Source organism: Atractosteus spatula, chromosome 15, assembly GCF_055471065.1.
Source record: "Atractosteus spatula isolate fAtrSpa1 chromosome 15, fAtrSpa1.hap1, whole genome shotgun sequence".
Classification (NCBI taxonomy): Eukaryota; Metazoa; Chordata; class Actinopteri; order Semionotiformes; family Lepisosteidae; genus Atractosteus; species Atractosteus spatula.
The window spans coordinates 6,169,339-6,189,302 of record NC_142720.1 but is presented as its reverse complement, the minus strand read 5'-3'; the positions used below and the strand labels follow the sequence as shown (position 1 = coordinate 6,189,302).

Below are 19,964 nucleotides of genomic sequence, written 5' to 3'. Positions count from 1 at the left end.
CTGTAGATAGCTGAACACAAAATGTCTTTATTTCACATACATGACTAAACTGTACAGGTGTGGATTCAAAAGATGTTATCATTCAATAAGGAAAGCATACTCCTGGGTTTTTTTTTAATACCTCACATTATTAAGCAGACTATAACTTAGGTACACACATTTTTGAGCAGCAAATCCTGATGACATTTACCTAAATGTATCCCGGTCAGATTAAACTCATTTGAAACAGACTCATACAGCCAGAGCATTACAGCCCTACATAATATACACAATCAAAAGCACAGAGACATGTGAATTCAGCCAATGAGAAAACAACCAATGTCAAATAGGTTAACAAAAGGTATAGATTTTCACTGCATTTGTTACGGCAAGAACAAAACCTCCCAGCAGTTTGAATGACGTCCCACAATGAAGAGCAAACAAATGCTCAAGGTTTAAGTGCCCGACACCCCTTCACCTTCTCCTCTGGTCTTTCTAAAGGGTTTTCCAGAGTTCAAGGGCACTAGGAGGCCGTCCACTTCTTGGTGACGTTCAGGTGGTTGAGATGATCCGTGACAAACCGATGCTCGGGGAAGGTCGCTGCTTTGGCCGCCTTGAAGCTGAGCCAGTTCTGCAGGCGGCGCTCGGCCGCGTGGCCCTGCTCCTGCTCCCTGGTCATGCAGGGCCGGCTCAGCCAGTACTCGTTCTCCGCCTCCGCCTCCAGCCTCTTCACCACGTTGCGCTTCATCTGCCAGGTGACCTGCCGGGGGCGCCGGTACTTCCCAATCCACTGCTTTCCCGGAATGCCCTTTCGGAGCAAAACTGCCGTGAGGAACATCTCGGCGGGCCTGCAGTCGGTGGCGGGGGAAAAAGAGGCCTTTGAAATTCCGATTTAAAAAGTCAGGCACAATTGCCCTTTCCGCAGATTGCCAAACAAAAATCTCTTTCTACCCCTCAATTGGAAAATTCAAACCTGTAAATGGGAAGGTCATGCACAATTCCTAAAGTGGAGTCGTCTCAGCATCCTCTATGATGAAAGCATTGCTCAGGGCTCTCTCAAGTGGGCCCACCTGTAAACAGCTTCCTTCTGAGAGCTGGAGGAGCCCTGTGATCCGGATGTGGCAGGTTCAAGCCTGGGTTCCCCCCCCCCCCCCAAGCAGCAGTGCATAGCTGGCTCGGTGTGGGCAGGGTTTCAAATGAGCTGGTAGCACAACAAGGTCTTGCAGGTTTGATGTCATTGAGGATCAGGGCTCCGATCTGTGCTGATCCCCCTATTTTGTCTACGAAACAGTCAAACGACCCTTTTCAATGACTTTGAACTGACCTGATGGGTAGGCAGGCCAACAAAGCCTGTTTTCACTTCCTCAGTACAGGGGCAAAGACACTACTACATACCCCTGTGTGGAAAACAAAAGAAAGGCCATCTCTGCCCACACACACATTGTTTTACAAAGAAAGGCCACACTTGTTCTACTGGCTACCTTGCTTTAATAACTCCATAGCCATGACAAATGCACCCCTCTGGCCTAAAGGTCTGTGTTCATGAATAAGGAGGTGTTTCTTTTATATTCTTCTATTTGAACTATGCATCACAGAACTGTGGTAGCCAGTTAGATTTAAGGCAGCGCAGGGGGCATCAGTGTGGAATAAAAGTCGATTCCACAGTACTTCCACCTGTTCATCACTATTGTGTCTTAATTGCAACCGGAACTCTGGACAACGGGAAAGATGTGCTGCTTTTGTACAAATGAGATAGGCACTTCACTCTGGGCATTTAAGTAACTTTAAAGTTATTAGCACGAGAAGCGACTACAGTTGTTACAACATTTCCATTCCGTTTCAAGGCAAGCACAGTGTGGCGAGAAAGCTCAACTGTACCGACAGGCAAACTAAAGCGCTTTTTGTTAACTTTGTTCATAATGTCCAGGTAAAAATATCGGCATACCAAAAAATATGAATGCAGTAGGTTTTAAGCATATAGTTAAAAGAAAAGCATTGCTTGAAAGCATTTTTGGATACTGTCTTTGGTACCCCACTAGATTATTGAATCAAGCACAACCAAAATACGCGTTTATTTAAGTATTATCCCAAGATACTCAAGTCAGTGGACAGTTGACCTTGCTCGCAATATAGACTAACGCGTCCACACAACGAACCCAACACTTCCTAAGGTTTTAGAAACCGAGTTTTGTTTTTCAGCTGTGAAAAGGCGAGTGCCTATTACAGCTCACAGCCGTGTAGGTAGACGCCAAAGTTCCACAAATAAACTTAATTTCAAAAAGAGGATAACTTATACCACAGTACAAAAACGGCATGTATTTACACATACGTACATATATGTATAAATTGCAACCATAACTGTGAAAGATAACTTATCTCTAAGTTCCCGGGGAAAACGAAAGGGAGTAAAAAGAAAAAAAAAAGCATACCTTTTTTCCACAAAATTCCTACGCTCGCCTTTCTGCTCCCTAAGTGCAGCAGTGTGAACACTCTACATGCAGCCCTGCCGACTTCAGTCTTCCGCTTCCGGGTGAGCACCAGTTCACTACGGATACTAGAGAGAGCCAAACTGTCTGATATGCGACTTTGGACAAAAACGCGAAAGGCGTCCCATTGCAATGAGCTCTCCTTTTAGATTATTACAGTTTTACATTACTGTTTGATTCATTCAATACTAAAATATTCAAACAGAACGCATTCATTACATTCGTTTTTTTCACAGGCAAACTGAGTTCATGGGTTACATTCTTGTTTGTTAGTGTCATAGATTGCTTTTAAGGTCTATCCATAGCCTGGTCTTGCTATAGAAGGTCAGGGTCTCAGCTTAACCCAGCACACATAAGGAGCAAAGCAGGGTAACACCCTAGAAAGGACACCAGTCCATAGCTGAGCACACAGGGGAAACGTAGTTACCAGTGATCCTAGTCAGCATGTGTTTGTAAGGTAGAAAGAAGCCAGAGCACATGGAGAAAATACATACAAACATTCAAACTCCACAGAAGATGCTCCAGGCAGGAATCAATTTACAAACCAAGTGAAGTTCAATTCTATGACACTACAAAGCTACTTTAAAAGAGAGGGTTATTAAAATTACATCTTCCATGATGAACCCGACTATGCCTACCAGCCTCTAGTCCACAGTGATTCAACCACACATGAAAAAATACACCTGGATACTTCTGCTCACATTGTCGACAGCTTTTTAAAAGTTGCCCAACCAGGAGCTTTGCCATAACACCTTAACTTGGCGTTTAATGTCACATGGATGACTTGAGACAAGAAGCATGCTGGTCAGAGGTTTATGAAAAGTTTAATTCGTGCTTTGACTTGTGTATGTGGTACAGGAGTTGAAGAACCTAATAACCTGTGCCCCACCAAGCATGTTTTCTCTCACCCAGTACTGGTTTGAAATAGGCACTCCGGTGTCTCCAGAGCAGCAGAAATCGAGGCAGGACAGGATACACTGGTCCTCCAGATACGAGGTTTGCTTGTGAAAGTGAGGCTCCTACCAAAGACACCTGGTATCTTTAATCAGTACTTTGTAAGATTGTGAACCCTGACACTACGCTAGGGGTGTGATATTGATAAGTGTGATATTAGTAAATAAAAAATGACGACAGTACACGTTGATTTGAGACTCCTTTCAAGTAAGTTTTAATATTGTGCACCAGTGATACCGAATCAAGATGACTTGCATCAAACTGTCCTTGAATGAACATTAGGTAAGGGGAGGGGATTGGGCTTGTGGGAGTATGAGGGTACATTTTTACCTTCTTGATTTGCTTCTGAGCGTTGTTATCTGCTAAGGCAACAAAATGAATGTCCATTCTGGAACAGTACCATTACAGGAAGGAAGCTACATCACACACTACAACACAGCATAAACAGTCCTCCTTGTTTTCCCATAATGCCCCTGCAGGAAGGCAACACAGATGTCCATTCCATTTCATAATGGTTCCAGAGATTATCACAGCTTCTTTTTTAGCATTTTAAATTATAAATGTCTGTCATTTTCCTACATTTCACAAGAACGTGTGTGAATGGGGGACCAAATGTCAGTATTACAGTAATACAACATGGAATAGCATTGCACAGTTAACCTCAACGGTTAATTCAGTACAAAATAACAAGTATAAATGTACCAGTACTAGTGGTTTTACATACTTTTTAAATCACTAATTACAAAGGGAAAGCAAAACCTAAATCAAACCAAAAAAATCCCTAATTACCTTTTTTTCATTTCTTATGGGTGAATGCCTCATAATTACAAAGCAGCACATTACAGGCTTAATGTGGTGGAATAAATACAAGAAAACCGCTAAAAATATTCAGCACAAACAAGTTAAACCGGGACAAGGAACTGTACAATCACTGAACAGGTGATTCAAGAGCTACTGTAATAGATGATGGAAGTGTGACCTCTCACAGCCAGGAAAGGGTTACAGGAGAGAAATGATCATCCTTTGTCAATGAACATCAGTTTCCCACAGTGACGTTCGCGCAGGATGAAGACTTGTGCAACTGTACGAGAGCTGTCAAAATATCCACTCGTACCTGATGATGGAGAAACTCAATAGACATCTCTATTTCAAAGTGCTACAATTGAATCTACAATCTTTTTTTTCTGGAGCTTTTTTTATTTTTTTGTGCTGGGAAATCAGACGATTAAAATGCCAAGGAACGAAGGGGAAAGCCGAGTTCTCAGGACGCACAGGGCTCCTGCTGTTCAACATACATTCTCAACGGTCCTCAAATATTGTAACAGCTCTGCGGCTCCAAATAGGGGAAACATTTGTGTGTACGTGTTTTTTAAAATGGACTTATGAGAATAAAAATATGTTTAAAACATTTATTTAAAAAAAAAACACACGGCGGAGATAAACAATCTACCTGATGACGACAATATTAGGGGAAGAACTTCAAGCTCAAAAAAATTACACAGTATTAGACATTAAACATACATTTTCTGTACAGAAATCAAGACAACTATACAAGACCTGTAGGTGTTATAATGCTATAAGATTATCATATTATACAATGTTATGAACATAAAACTGTGAACAGAACGCTCTACATATTTACCTGTACATGTGGAAAAAGAAACGTGTTTGCCTTGTCTATGAGAAATCTGCATTCGCAACTGGATCTTACAGATCATTAATAGCTGACTTTGAACTTTATTGCAATGAGGGCTGTTACCGTAGCCGGGATATTTCCACACAGCGAGGGGGGGGGGTGGGGCAGGGGGTGGAAAGGGAACAATCGTTTTTTCCTCATTTGTTTTTTGATTTCTGTTCCCCCACTGGCCAGACACACTGCAGTAGCCTCAAACACCAGTACATTCGACACGGTGGACAGCTGGAGTCTCCCCTGATCCCGCTGAGGAGAGCAGTCTTCAAGCGGGGGCTTCACAGCTTCAGCTCGTTGGCGATCTTGGAGGCAATGTTCTTGAAGGCGATGGAGGTGCCCGATATCCTCTTGAAGCGCACGCCGTTGAGCGAGAGGCGAGGCAGCTTGCACACCTCCATCTCCCACTGGACCAGGTTGTCCTGCCGGGCGTCGCCGTGGACGCAGAAGAGCAGGAAGCGCTCGCGCTGCTCGTAGTCGCAGTTGTTGGCGTCCAGCACCTTGCGGATCTCCCTCATCATCTCGCTGGGCTCCATGGAGCTGGTGGTCTTCATGCTCCAGGTGAACCTCAGGGAGCGCGGCTTCGAGTCCTTGCCGTCCTCCTTGTCGCGGTCTTTCGGCTCCCCTGAGGTGCTCCTGTGGGAGGCAGGAAAGTGTGGTCAGCGAGGGACTGCCCGATCACCCCCCACACCCCTCCCCCTCCCCTCCCCATGGAGCAGAAACACTACAATTTCCCCACAAAGCAGAACGCTCTCCTCTTTGTCTGGTATTAAAGAATCCCCATCTAGCAAGTGTCTTTAAATCACCGAAACAAAACTATATCTAATCAAAGGAACAAGTAAAAGTTTATTCCATGCTGAAAAGAGAAAAAAAGAAACGCAAAGCTGAAACGTTGTGTTTCTTTTCTTCTCTTTTCAGCATGGAATAAACCTTTAGTTGTTCCTTTGCAGCCTACGCATGTTGACTCAGCTCCTTACTTGAACTATATGTAATCAATATCAGAATTCAGCAAACGATACATGATGCAGCTGTTCATCGAGTGCTGAACTGAACAGATTCGTTAAAGGAAAACCGGATGCAAACTGTTTGGTGTAGGTTACAGTTACAGTACATATGATTCTAGCGTGTTATTTTTTGTTGCCCCGGTAAGCGCAGAACGTACTGCTCAGCTTAACCTAAAAACGCAAAAGCACAATGCAATCCAAAACCATTTTCAGACTTTCTGGACACTGTTATTGATTTGTGTAAAGCTTGTAACAGCCCTAACTCATCACTCCGTGCATCGTGTCCTCGTGTGAACATAAGCACTTCAAAAACACAGAAAGGAATCACAGAGTCGACATAACACCTGCTGTGGTGTCAGGTGCTGCTACAGACACCAGATGCACAGAAAGCCATTCAGATCTCAGGAAACAAATCTCTCATAAATATGTACATCCATATTTATGGATGTATGCAAACAGACTTATCCAGGACATGTAAGTTTGCACACATTCTCCATGCAAAACTTGCGCTCAGATGGCCTCACTGTGTTCACCTGCAGAGCTTTAAAGTTTAATGTATATTAAACAAATTCCTTTAACGGAACGTATGGAGTAGGCAATGACTACAGGACTTCCTCTAGAAACTCAGCGTAACACACCACACGCACATGACAGCAGTCAGAGAACAACGATGGTCTAAGATACAGCTTGTGGTGTATACAGTATAGATATCATCTGGCCCATATGTTCCTTTTTAAATGCACAGCAGAAGACAGGTCAGCAGCATAATGAGTCAGCTTCACTTTGAATTTGGAGGCGCATAAAGGAAGGCTGCTGTGCGGAATGACGTTTGTTTTTGCATTTATCCTCACTTTCCTATCCCTAAGCATCTGAAGCATCAGTGACAGAAACGGTGACTTGACCAGTGAGCAGGATTCCCTCAGTGACAGTGCACAAATGGCTCAGGAAATGGCTCTGATACAGCAGACAGGATTCTCATGGCTCTAGGAGAATCAGCACCACCCTGTGACTCTCTGGGTGCCTGCAGTCTCTCTGGCACACCAGCGAGGGACTTGCCTCTCCTCCAAGAGGTGCTGAAAATCTTGTACGTTACTACAGGGCTTGTAATCTCGAAAAATAACAAAATTAAATATGGGAAAAATACTCATACAGTAAGTGAATGCTTTCTTTAAAGATTGTTTAAAAGCCGCATTCCAGTATCTTATCAGATTGTCTTGGGGGGAGGACTCTCTATTGGACTCAACAAAGAATTATAGGGCTAATGGCAAAATTACAAACAGGTTCGACAACATTAAAAGAGGAACTGAAACAACAGCCTTTAACCCTTATTAGGATTAAATAACTGTCTCTACAACTGCAATACTTTGAAATGTTAGATTTCAAAAATGTATCCTGAAAAACACACAAAAAGCAGAAATTCCACAGCACACAAACTTTTGCCATTTAAGCAGAAAAGCCTAGTGAATTTCCTCAATCTCCTGAACAAACCTGCACTTATTCTGTGTTGTACACCTCTGAGGTGCCTGCTGTGATGAGATAAGATCTGGAAATTCTAAACAAAACAAAAAAATGGCTGGCTTGCAGGCATAAAAGAACAGTGCAGTCTTGATATAGCAATTACCGCACCTCAACATTGTAGTGACATCACTTTCTGGGGTGCAAAAACAGAGAAATACATGTTTTTCCATGTTTTAATGTTTTTTTTTAAAGGACCAGCTGGGCTCCACACGCATTTCTCAGTGAATGCAGAATGCATTTCTCTGTGGCCCTTGAGTAAAAAGCCAAGACATCACAGAGTTGCACACAAGTGTTATTCTCCAAATTCACTTGAAGAAGCTGCAATACACCAAAACATTTGCTTTTTTGGACACCATATTACGATGCCACCCCTAATCTTCACCCCCACGGTACCTGTGCCACACAACATGCCTGAAACTCTGCACTGGATACAAGGTCATCTGAAAATGTTTAAGCCACAGTGTTCTCCTGTGTTCCTGCCCTCATTTCTTAGATATGCACATGGAGCAACACGTAATTCAATTTGTCAGGTTTTTTCAATACTTCAGATGTTAAACTTGTTAGTAAAAAGAAATGGACTCCACATACAAAAGACATGCTATGGCAGGAAGTACAAAAACAGAATCTGGGAAATGAAGCCGTGCTCAATTTTAATTTCGCGAAACTGACAGCTCAAGTCTGCATAGGAATTCAAGACAGATGGGGCTTCCGCATGGAAGCTCTACCATGACAAGCATCTGTCTCACACAAAGTGCTTTCAGTGATCAATGAGGCATGAGCAGCCTTTAAAGAAAAAGAAATGTGTGATGACCCTGCAGTGGAATGTGTAAACAGCTCAAGATGGAGTTTTACACTTGTGCCATCCTACTGGAAACTGCTCTCTTGTCTGTGAGTAAAAAGTAAAAAGAAATACAATATTTTACCCAGCAGTGTCTTGTAGCCCTCCCCTCCTCTCACTCCTGAGCTGCAGTGATTATAGTTCCCAGTTTCATACTTTCAAGTTATTTCACTAACAGTGGAAATTTTGCTTTTCCGATCCAAGTTTAAGAGTGCTCTGTGAGTGCTCTCTTTTCACCTGGAAGACTTGATCGGGGAGTGACACTGGGTCAATGACCTGGGAGGTCCTTACCTCCCCTGGCCTCTGCCGTTTAGAGACAGAGAGATCACTTTATTAGCCATATACAATTTTTTGCATTAGGAATTTGTCTTTTTGCAATTTGTCTTTTCACATACCCCAGCTTGCTCTCCATGAGACACACAGGCACAAAGAAAGAAGCTTGGGGTCAGAGCGCAGGGTCAGCCATTTATAGGGCGCCCCTGGAGCAGTTGGGGTGAAGGGCCCCTGGGGCCTACGGAGTAGGATTCCTCTGCCGGCTGCGGGATTTGAACCGGCAACCTTCCAGCCACAGATCCTGAGCCACAGAGCCACCGCTCCGCCCCAGTTTGCGAAGAAGCACATGAGGCAAATCAAGCCTAGACAACGCTCCTCCTCTGGCTCCCAGCAGCCTGACTGCGTTTATCACCAGCTCCCCCATCTGCCCTACTAGTGCCGCCAACCTCTGCCCCTCCTGCACCCGAGCCCCGATACGTCCTGGGTGCGAGCCTCAGCCGGGGAACCCGCTGTCGACACACTGCAGAAGAATGGCTCATGACATTCATGGGACCCGCCCAGCGAAGCGTCAATAGTGGCGTCTCACCTTGAGGTGTCACTTCTGCCACTGGCCTCCCCTTCGCTCGGACCCCTCGGAAACAATCAGAGTTAAGATTCAGTATCGGAGCAGGCAAGTGTCCACAGGCAGACGGGAAAAGCAGCAGCTCCTAACTTTACAAACCACCACCGCTGGGCTCCCTGGAGCTAGTTGTTTTCTGGAATTCCTTATTGTACAAGCAAACACACAAAGGCACTCAGAGGAGAACTACTTTTTACAACATATACATGACAGTAAACCTGTTCATTAGTTGTAGCTGCTTAACCTCCTCAATCCAATTGAAAAAGAAGCTAGGCTAGAGAAGTACCACATTTAAAAAGACATGAAGGAAACTGGAACAGCAAAGTAACAGAAATAACAGCACAGACATACAGCTCATAAAACTCATATTTACAGAACAACAGACATATTATGAAACATTAAAAATCTCTTTGAGGTGTTTAGCTTAGTAGAAAAATTAATATTGCATTGCTGAACATTTTTAGCTTACATTTCCATGATGTAATTTAAAATTTTTTAAGGAAATTCCCAACAAAACATGATCTAAGAAACTGACTCAACATTTGTAATTTAATCTTGGAATTATGACATCGTATGAGTTTTAATTGTGTCAATCACTATTTAAGTAAATATTTAGCCCACATTTATTGTATAATATTTCCTTACCAGTTATAAGCCATCTATACAACTGAAGTAGGCTGGAGATGGTGGCTAAACAGTAATGATTAATACTTTGAACAGTTCACGACTACAACTATAACTATACCTTACAATAATTTGTTTTACTGCAAATATCACTGATTCTATTGAACAGTATCAATGAAATAATGCCTAACACCCATGTGTTTCAGTTGTTTGTCATTGACGTAGAATATATATATTTTTTCATCAATACGTGGAATGTTGTTCTTACATATAGTTTCAGTAACACAGGGAACACAAACTTCAAATATATATTTTTGTACATTTTATGAAGTGACCTAAAAAAACTAGTTACCCAAAAGCAAATCTGTTTTAAACCGATCTACATAAATAAAAAAAAGTAGATTAACAACTACCATTTAACACCAGAAATCAGTACCCCATCACTGCACTGTCTACTGTCTATTTAAACAAGCACAACAACAGAACCTTTAGAAAGCGCAGAGAATGCACATATACTGAATAACTCACTGTGAACCAACAAACTCTGCCCATTACAGTTTCTTAAAGAAATGACCATGCTCTCTGCTCCTGGATCAAAAAGTTATTCAAAATCTCAAGGAATTCACAAAAACCACATGGACTAAAAATCCGTTTTTTCCACAATTTAACATTACTGCACATCAGTTGAAGGTGGATTTGGGCTGTTTCTGAGGGTTTCAATTGTTCAGCAAAGTGCAGGGGTTTCTCAGTTTTACAGGAATGGAATGGAACATTTTATCTCATCGGAATTCTCATGTTATTTGTTTTTGTTCACCTTGTGTCCTGTGATGTGAGATCTGAAAACTGCCCTTTTCACTTTCTCAAATGTTGCCTGACTCTTCCACTATAGTCAGTTCAATGAAGGGACAATGAAGGTCAGTGTTGCTCCTCAGTATTATATATATGTGCAAATTACAACATTAATGTACCACTAAGCTACTGCTTGTGAGTTTCTTAGTTAGGTGATTTATTTTAGTTTGTTGTCTTTACTTGGGGTTCCGGGCAAAGATTATTATTTTTCTTTGCATATGGTTTACACTGCTGTCTCCCAATCTGCAAATAAACAGCAGAAAACAGCCTATTTACTCACATGACAGTCTGCCTTAGCCTTATTACAACCCATAATTAAAGTAAATTATTACAGCACTTAAGTTCAAGCCTGAAATTTCAAAAGCAGCAGTGGGAATTCCACCAGTAAGAAGACTGAAGCTTGATTTTGGAACCCTCACACATACTAAAAAAAGGTATGTTAATCAGGAAGGAAATAAAAAACGAAGTATTCTGCATTCTGAACTAGCAAAACTGCCTCTCCCCCCCTCCCTCCTGCTGGAAACAGTGATATTGGTGGTGGTGGAGGGGATCCCCATTACCTGTAAAACGCTTTGAGTGGAGTGTCCAGAAAAGCACTATATAAGTGTAAGCAATTATTATTATTATTATATTCAGATTTGCTGACATAAATTCTATCAAACACATTGGTTACAACACAGATGAGACGAGGAGACGAGTGATGATATTGTATGATTAAGGTAACGCGTTACAAATCGGAAGTGATCATCTGGAAACCGTGCCATTGCAGAATAGAAAGGGACAGCAAGTGCTGGAACAGAGGAAAGGTGTCACTGCCTGGAACAGTACACAGACACAACCCAGGCACTGGAGGGGGATAAGTGCAGTTCATTCAACCAGGGAACAGAGTGCGAAAAACAGATCAGTCTTGGTCCTACCTTCTGGACAACCTGAAAGATAGAGTTCTACAACAGAAAAAAAAGAAAACCAGTAAGGTGTCTGAAGAAAATAGGGAGCACCAGAGGAAGAAAATGGCTCAAAACCTTGGAGAAGTGCTCTTCTCCTTCCAATGACATCCCCTTCTGTGGAATTACAAATGATGTACACCCCTTTTCTTTGAAGTGTTATATTCCTAATCGAAGCCCAAATGCTCAAACTGAATACTCTGATAGGTTACCACCAGTTGAAGGTGTAACCTGTAAAAATGTATATGTAATTTGCAATTCCCTAAACGGGAAATTATTGGAAAGGGCTGAGCACTTTTGCAAGGCATTTCCTAAGAAATGCACTCGTAGAACTGTCAGATCTGGTGATAATAGCTCTGTAAGGATCTGCATGGCTTTTAATAGTGATAAGAAATGCTCAATGTAAGCAGTTTACAGACAGATCATTGCTAAAATGGTTTCAAACCAAAGTACAGTTGCATCTGTATCTCCTGTCCTGGTATCTAGACTAGGACTGGTTTGTGGAAAATGGGTACATTCCAGAAGCTAATGCTCACATCTCTAATGATCATTTACTGACAAAACACACACAGCCTGCCAAAAAACATCCCCAGCTTCCAGAAAATGAGAAGGCGACTGACAAAGGTATTACTGCTAATCTGAAACCAGAGCTCAACAGCCGAACGGAGATACATGAAGAAAAAAAATCATGCAAATACTTTCTAGAAAATAGGACCCTAGCTTGGTTTTCATAAATTATAAGAAAGCAGCGCTCACTAGACACCAAAACGAACTGAATTCACAAACAACAGCCAGGCACCAACTGTTTATTTTCTATAAAAACAGATTTTTGCAATAATTCAACTCGTTTAAACTAGTTGCTAGAAACACCCCAGCAAATATTAACATGAAGTCATGAAAAGTCTACAGTACCAGCTGCACAACTGCACACTCATCTCTTTAGTGTTTGTGACAAATCCATGTCACTGCTGGTTCAATACAGACTGTGCAAGCAGGCTCAACAGGACATACTGTAAACACCTCTCTCCATCACCAACAACCGCAGAGAAGCTCCGCTTTGTTTGAGCCTCGGAGAACAGAGTCTCTTTGTTCCGTTACTGTTAAATACAGAACTCAAGGCCCCAAAACAAAATAAACAGCACTGATGCCATCCGGGATTATAATTCACAGCCAACTGTTGAGGTCATTCTGCGAGGTCCAAAACAATTATTTAGAAAAAACTTTTTAACGCTTTAATACATAAAACTATCGTGTTGCAAGAGTGAAAACTTATTTTCTGAGGAAAGGACTTCAAAGCCTGAGCAACAGAAAAGAACTGTTCCACAGTACTCTGCTAAGATGGAAACCGCACTTTTTGGATTTTAATGTTGTGATGTGACCTGTAATGCAGTCCACAAAAAAGCAATCACCATACGTGCCCTTATAATATAAATGTAGCGGTACTAAAATTAAAATAAAATGTTAATTTATGTCTGGCTAAGTGTGTAAAAATTGAAGGGTGTGTCTAGTTCCCTGGACTAGTTCAGTCACCACTGCAGTGCTTCTCTAACATTTTGACAACAGCACTGAACATCAGGAGCCATTAGTCCAACTGTTGAGAACAAGGAAATAAGGAGATGCCTCACAGCTTCAAAAAAGGACATCCAGCAAGCACGTTTCTATAACCTGTTCTGGAAATAAAGACTGCATAGCTTGTACTTCAAGACTGTAAATAGTATAGATTGTAAAACAACACTCTTAAACATGTTCCGGTAATGGAGCCGATTCCATCATTCCAGGTTTAAATGGCAAAGATTGTTGAGAAATCATAAAAACTGCTTCTAAATTTTATACAAACCACAATAAACATATCTGTCAGAATGACTACTGACAGGAAATCTAACACTTTGGCGGTGAGACTGACTTGTTTTCAGCAGCAATCTTAATGGGAAATCCTAGTCTGGTACACTCCTCCAAGCCCAGGCAGGGAAAATGAATAAGCACCTCAGAACCCACCTTTAGTGCAAGCACTTCTCTTTGAAATGAAAAAACATCCTTATAGTTATTGAACCCGTATTGCTTTATGACTTTAATATAACAACTACTGCTTTGATATTCCAGTGATGTTACCATGAAGTACAATCTACATTTAGCATCTTTTTGATATTTTCACTGTGTACAAAAATGCTCCAAAAACACCATTCATTAAACATAAAGGTTTAAGTAACTTGCTTTTCTAACTTGTTTAACTCCCCCAAACAACTCAAGATTAAACTTGTCCTTTTTTCTCAAATGCTAGAAAGATGTATCGCTGCCACTGTGACTAAATAGACTTGGTTCTGATCCTAGCGTACTAGATGTAACCTAGATGTAACTGGAGCTGACGATAATGGAAATGGCAGTCAGGAAAGCAGAAATACGAAAATATGCCTAAGAAATGGGCCTGGAAAGAAGTATTCACCAGTTTATTCAAGATTTGAACAGAAACAGGACTGAATGTTCTTTTAAGTTCATTCAGGAGGGTTTTTCAATTCTAAAGGCTAAAAATATTTATGGATCTCCACACCTTCCAGAAAATGTACTATGTGGTAAATATATATGGCAACTCTGAAGGTTTCCAAAGGCTTGTAAGCTGTTACTTTGTTTTCCCTCAGCTCATATTACAGTGTGCCGCACCTCTCCATGCGTGAATGTGATTTCACTTTGTGCCTCTCTGCTTCACTGTGCTTTTACCACAGTGTATGACAGTAAACTCCCACATGGGTGCATGGGTGCAGACGTGAGCAAGACGCATCCAGATGCACACAGATCCCCTCCGCCTGACATCACAGCCAGCTCCAGGGGCAGCAGAGTGGAGAGCGCACGACGAGCACTTCGGGAAAACCGTGCAAGGTGAGGCACCTGTGTGTAACCATGAGCCAGGCTTGGCGATTTGCTCAGCAGTGTTCAGCGCTCACAGTTCACAGCGGAGGGGCTTCCCCTGGTGCGTTTTAGGCAGCAGGGCTCAGGGCTGTGCTGGAACACGTGACGGCTGCTGAAGATTCCCAAACTCCCGCCAACCCCCGCCGCCCCACTCCCACGGTCCTCCGCGCACTGACCTGCGGACAAACTTGGAGGTGATCTTGCCGATGATGCCGGTGGAGGTGCCGCGGCGGGCCTGCGCGAGGGCGGCGGTGTCGTGCGACAGGGTGGGCGAGGCGGGCGGCCCGTTGTAGGTGGCGTTGCGGCGGTCGCGCAGCTGCGCCCCGTGGAAGGTGCTGCGGCTGGAGCTGCCGCGCGGGAAGCGCGTGCGGTCGGGGGTGGTGCTGCTGATGCTGTGGGCCGACGGGGAGGTGGCGGGGGCGCGGGGCGCGGACGAGCTGCGGGGGCGGACAGGCAAGGATTGCTTAATGATCGACCACGTTATCCACTCATTTCGAACAGTGCGAGACCCTAATTTGCTTGCCCACCGCACAGCCTCCAATCAATGACCAGTCATTTCACCTGAAAAATGAGGTGACAGGCAGTATTTGCACTCTACTTTTGCAAGGTTTTTGGCGATTCTTTCAGTTGAATAAATGCTGCGTTAAACTATACTTATTTATCAGTGATTATTGAGCACTGCATTCGTCCCAATGAGTAGTACAAAATTCGGTGTGCCTTAACTGAGCTCAGACAATCTCATTTTTATAGATGACTACCTTACTTGAGGAAAAAAATAATTCTCTTTTTGTTGGCTACTGGATGCCAATAATTGATCCAGAAAACTCAAAAGGGCTGAAATTGCTTTTTTATTGTTGTGAGCTCCCCAGAACATTTCACTGACAAAACGATTCAGCCAAGCTCTTCGCAAGAGCTTCAGGCACGTCTCCCAGCTTTAGAATCCTTTGTAATTTACCACTTTCTATACTGCAGACACCTCAAATCAGACAATTCCATAAAAAACCAAACCTTTCTCTTCCAAAGAATTAAGGCTTAATCAACCAGTCTCAAAAAGGAAGTCGCCAGGTAGAAAAAATGTTATGTCAGATGTAAATCAAACTTTTGGGGAGACACTTGTCTTGCCTCTACAGCAGGAAGGATCCTGAGCTGCACCTGTTTGCTTTAAAGTGCTCAATTGACTTAAATGTTTTACATCTTCGCCTGTATACTCGCGTTAAGCACACTGTATGCAAGTTTAATGTAAAGTTGCTGCTTTGGCGTACCCGTACAAAATCAAACTGAGCGGCTCTCCCTGAAAAGAACATTTGCTTTTCGAAAGACACTTCCAAACTAACACAAATTTCATTATGCTGGAGCAGTTGCTTGGCCCCCTGTAGCCTATTTGGTACTTGGTAGCTATACTCATCCCACGATCTCATCCAGCCATATCTAAAAACACAGGACCTCAGCTTCAACGCCACGGCTGGGAGGTTGTTCCCTACTCCCACTACCCTCTGTGTAAAGAAGTGCCTCCTGTTCTTGGTTTGAAGCACACTTGCACATAGTTCCCACTTGGTAAATACGCCCCAGCTCACCCGGGCCGGTAGGGTTCGGTCCCGTCCTCGATGGGGGGGAGGGCCACTTTAATGGGGTGCCCCGACGCAGACATGGACTTGACGTGGCGCGGCCGGGTGGAGGGCATGGCAGAGGCCGCGGCCGCCGAGGAGGGGGTGCTGCTCGCACAAGCGGACATTTCGGTCAGGCTTTTCCCCAAGCGAGAGGTAAAAAAAAACACAAGAGACAGAACAGCGGTGAGAACGAACGCAAGCTGGAAAGAATAACAAAGCCACGCTCCTACAGCACACAACAGACTGGTCACGGTCAATCAGTAGAGCAGGAACCAAAGTCTATGTTGTACTGTTAGGTACTGTACCACAATAACATTTCCAGCGCTGCTAACACAGCGAACAATGTCATTTTCCCACAGCCAGTGGAATAACTAGCAGCCGACTGCACGGCAGTACTGACACACTTGTGACCTTCATTTTGCGCCTGGTGCTGCGTTGCTTGCACATGTAGCCTGCACAAAACACAATTAGGTGCTTTGAGACTAACTCTCCCTATCAACCGAATGTAAAAGAGAACCCTCAACAATTCTGGTAGTTTAGCACTCATTTTGCCGACACAGGATATGTGCAGGGACAAATTTAATTTGGGCTCAAAGAGCAGGTGGCAGCACGATCCCCGTGTCTCTCGCCGGAGAAAGGAGACGTCCAGCCCCTGTACCTGCTGTCCTTGCCGTTCGGAATAGCGGAGTAGCGGTCGGTGCTGGAGCGCTCACAAACATAAGTGTTCCTGCGGGTCATCCCCCCTCCGGGAAGCACATTGTTCTGCGAGACAGGGGGACACGGACAAGAGCGTCAAGCGAGAAACTTTAAGACGCGCCAGGCTAGCAGGAAGAGAAGAAGAATCAGTACTTCAGAACAAAATCTCATTGCCTCTTCTCCTGCCAGGAGGAATCTTGCAGGTATTGCTGCTGGAAGAGCTTTAAAATTCATCTGCATAGAAACCACACTTTAAAACAAGTGAGGAAGTATGCTGTTCAAGTTGCCATTTCTGTTTTTGGAATTAAGTTTCTTCCCCAGTGCTGGCTTGGGTAATTAATGGGCTTCTCCCCGCATCACTGCAATCCCCTTCCTGATATGAAGAAGAAAAACATCAAGACAGTCATCATGTGGGCGAAACTGGTGTGAAGTTAACTTGTTCCCACCCCATGAGCAAGGCAAAAAGTAAGACTCCACTGACAGAGCTGTTCAATACATTTCAAACTTTTTATGATTCACTTACTGTTTCCCGAATACTAAACAGCAGGGTAAGCATGCACAGTCCATAAGATTACAGCTTGTAAAACCTGAAATGGTCTCTCTCTCTCTCTCACCCCTGGAGCTGTGGCAGACTTCTTCCTCTCCGGGACCGCCAGGGGGCTGGTGGGCATGTCGCTCTTGGAGCCAGCGGTGCCCAGCTTGCGTGCCGGATCCCAGTCCTCCTTCTGGTCGCTCTCCACGCTGTTGGCCTGAGCCCTTTTGGTATAGGAGACTGCAGGGGGGATGGTGGGACCGGCTGTGAAAGCAGAGTGCCCAGAGCTCACACACGGCAGACAGCGGCCACCGGTCTATTCACACCCACTGACACCGTTCTTCTTCATCTCCAGAGCTATGTTTGAACAATGAACAATCAAATATCCATTTCTTCCCAGACCTTGCCTCGGGTATGTTGCCCTCCTCTATCTGCACCTAAAAGCTTTACAGCTGCTTTCAGAAAACAGGAGGCCCAATAACCAAGTCAGGGTTAGATGGCGAAAACAGGTTCTCAGAAGCACTTGTGCAAGGAATTTTCCTGGTGTTGTTACAGTAAGACTTTAAAAACAAAGACATAAACCTTATGTAATGCATTGAATGTTACATTAAGATAACTTTTATCATTTACAAACTTACCATGCAGTTATGGAAAAAAATGCATTCTATGCTTTTGCAGTTACTGGTTTCAGTAAATTAAAGCCATTTTAAATGCAGTGTGAGCAATGCTTTTAAATTAATTATATGATCAATCCATCTTCCTTAACTGCTTTGCCTGTAAGTGTCATGGTGAGTCAGTGCCATAACCCCACAGGCAGAGGGCAGTAGGTGGGACCACATCCTGGACACCAGTCCACTGCAGGACACACATATCCCCATGCACTCACAGACAAATATAGGGGACAATTTAGTGATACCAATTAACCTAGACAGTGTGCCTTGGGGAGGTGGGAGCCGGAATGCCCACAAAAAACCTACTTGGTCACAGGGGAACATGCAAACTCCACACAGAAGGCACTCCAGTCCAGAATTTACACAGGATCCAAGAGCTGTGAGGTAGCAGAACTACCCGCCACGCCCCCTCAATTACAATAAAAACGTGCTCAAGACATTTTATCTTTTCTCAAAGCGGCAAACTTTAAAAAACAAACAGCTCAGCCCAGCGGCAAGGCAGAGAAGCAGCTCCATGGGCATGCAAGGGAAGTCCTGCCTTCAGACGGGCTGCAAGCTGCAGGGGTGCCAGCCGGCCAGCAGGGGGATGCAGAAGGCTTTGCAGCAGCTGCAGGGATTAGCGACATCACTGCACACTCAGAGTCGGGAACTGTGTGTTACTTTACTTGGCTGAATGTCATCCCCACCATGATCACTGAACCGCCGCTGTTTCTGGTTGGCCGATATGCTGCGCTGGACCTTGGAGTGGGCCGGAGACTGCGTGGAGCTGTTGTTGAGGTCGCTGCTGGGTCGTGACCTTTGACACAGGTTGCTGTTAGACAAGGACTCGCTTCCTTCAAACTGCGGGCCGAGAGAGACAAATGGAAATGTGACTCATTTATCCTGTACACCCATGCCTTTATTTTGCATTTACAGCTAGCCTTATAAAAAGAGGGAAAAGAATTCTGTAATAATGTTGCAATATTAGAATATGCATTATTGTTGTAGAAAGCAAAAAATCACAGAGCACGGGTGTCAAACTCAATTCCTGGAGGACTTTGAGTGTTCTGGATGCTTTCCCTTACACGCAGTCCAAGGTCCAAGTTACATAGCTGAGCTAATTATTTAATTAGCAGTATAACATCCAAACAGGCTCTGAAGAGATTTACAGGACAATGACCGCACCCCTGCCTTATGCAATCAACTGCAAAAGACCTTAAAAATCCCATATATGTCTAATTTAGAAAGTCTAAACATAAGTCTTAATTAAATTAGGTTAAGAACACAACATCCTCCAGGAAATGTGTTTGAGACCCCTGGTCAAGAGATGCTTAAATGTGCAACTTTAAGAAGTGAATATGTGTCCCCATAATAAGATGTGTTTATGGGGACCTTTTACTAATTCCCTTCTGGAACCACACCAAAGCTTCTGAATGGGGTTAATTCCCACAATTCATTTCGCCTGAGCATCAGCTAAATATAGTTATTGCATCACATACAGGAAGTGATGATTCCCATACACTCCTCTCGCTTGAAGTACAGGGATAGGAACGGACATCACACAGATGACACGCATGCAAAAAGGTTACCTAAAAGGACGCAAATTGACGGAATGCGCTGAAAGCAGAATCAAAACCCATCTGAAAAGGGAATTAGAGTTTTTCCAGCCCAGGCTAAGGAAGTTTAACTACCACTTCACTAATGAATTTTAGGTCATTCATAAATTCAGAGGCTAGATTAAAAGATCTCATTATCTGCATCCTTGCAGAAAAGCTTTGATGTCCGACTAGAAGAAATGCACAG

General features: G+C 43.6%; 2 protein-coding genes across 5 annotated transcripts in view; both read right to left on the bottom strand.

Annotated features, from left to right (window-relative positions):
• Nucleotides 1-9: 9 nt before the first annotated feature.
• On the bottom strand, nt 10-2,522 carry mrpl57 (mitochondrial ribosomal protein L57). Its single transcript, XM_088933677.1, has 2 exons — nt 2,409-2,522; nt 10-827 (listed from the first exon to the last, which is right to left on the bottom strand). The coding sequence occupies exon 2, from the start codon at nt 815-817 to the stop codon at nt 503-505; it is 315 nt and encodes a 104-aa protein (XP_088789803.1). The 5' UTR covers nt 818-827; nt 2,409-2,522; the 3' UTR covers nt 10-502.
• Nucleotides 2,523-3,609: 1,087 nt separating this feature from the next.
• The window catches only part of mark1 (MAP/microtubule affinity-regulating kinase 1), a 98,501-nt gene continuing 82,146 nt past the window's right edge, over nt 3,610-19,964 (bottom strand). The window contains exons 12-18 of one of the 4 annotated variants that reach the window (XM_088933673.1): nt 18,848-19,022; nt 17,594-17,775; nt 16,942-17,045; nt 16,251-16,418; nt 14,853-15,113; nt 9,326-9,370; nt 3,610-5,742 (exon numbers count right to left, since the gene is read on the bottom strand). In XM_088933673.1, the coding sequence (XP_088789799.1) occupies nt 5,388-5,742; nt 9,326-9,370; nt 14,853-15,113; nt 16,251-16,418; nt 16,942-17,045; nt 17,594-17,775; nt 18,848-19,022 (1,290 nt within the window). In that variant the 3' untranslated portion in view covers nt 3,610-5,387. The remainder of the gene's footprint in view (nt 5,743-9,325; nt 9,371-14,852; nt 15,114-16,250; nt 16,419-16,941; nt 17,046-17,593; nt 17,776-18,847; nt 19,023-19,964) is intronic. The other 3 variants (XM_088933674.1, XM_088933675.1, XM_088933676.1) reach the window with 3 other exon arrangements.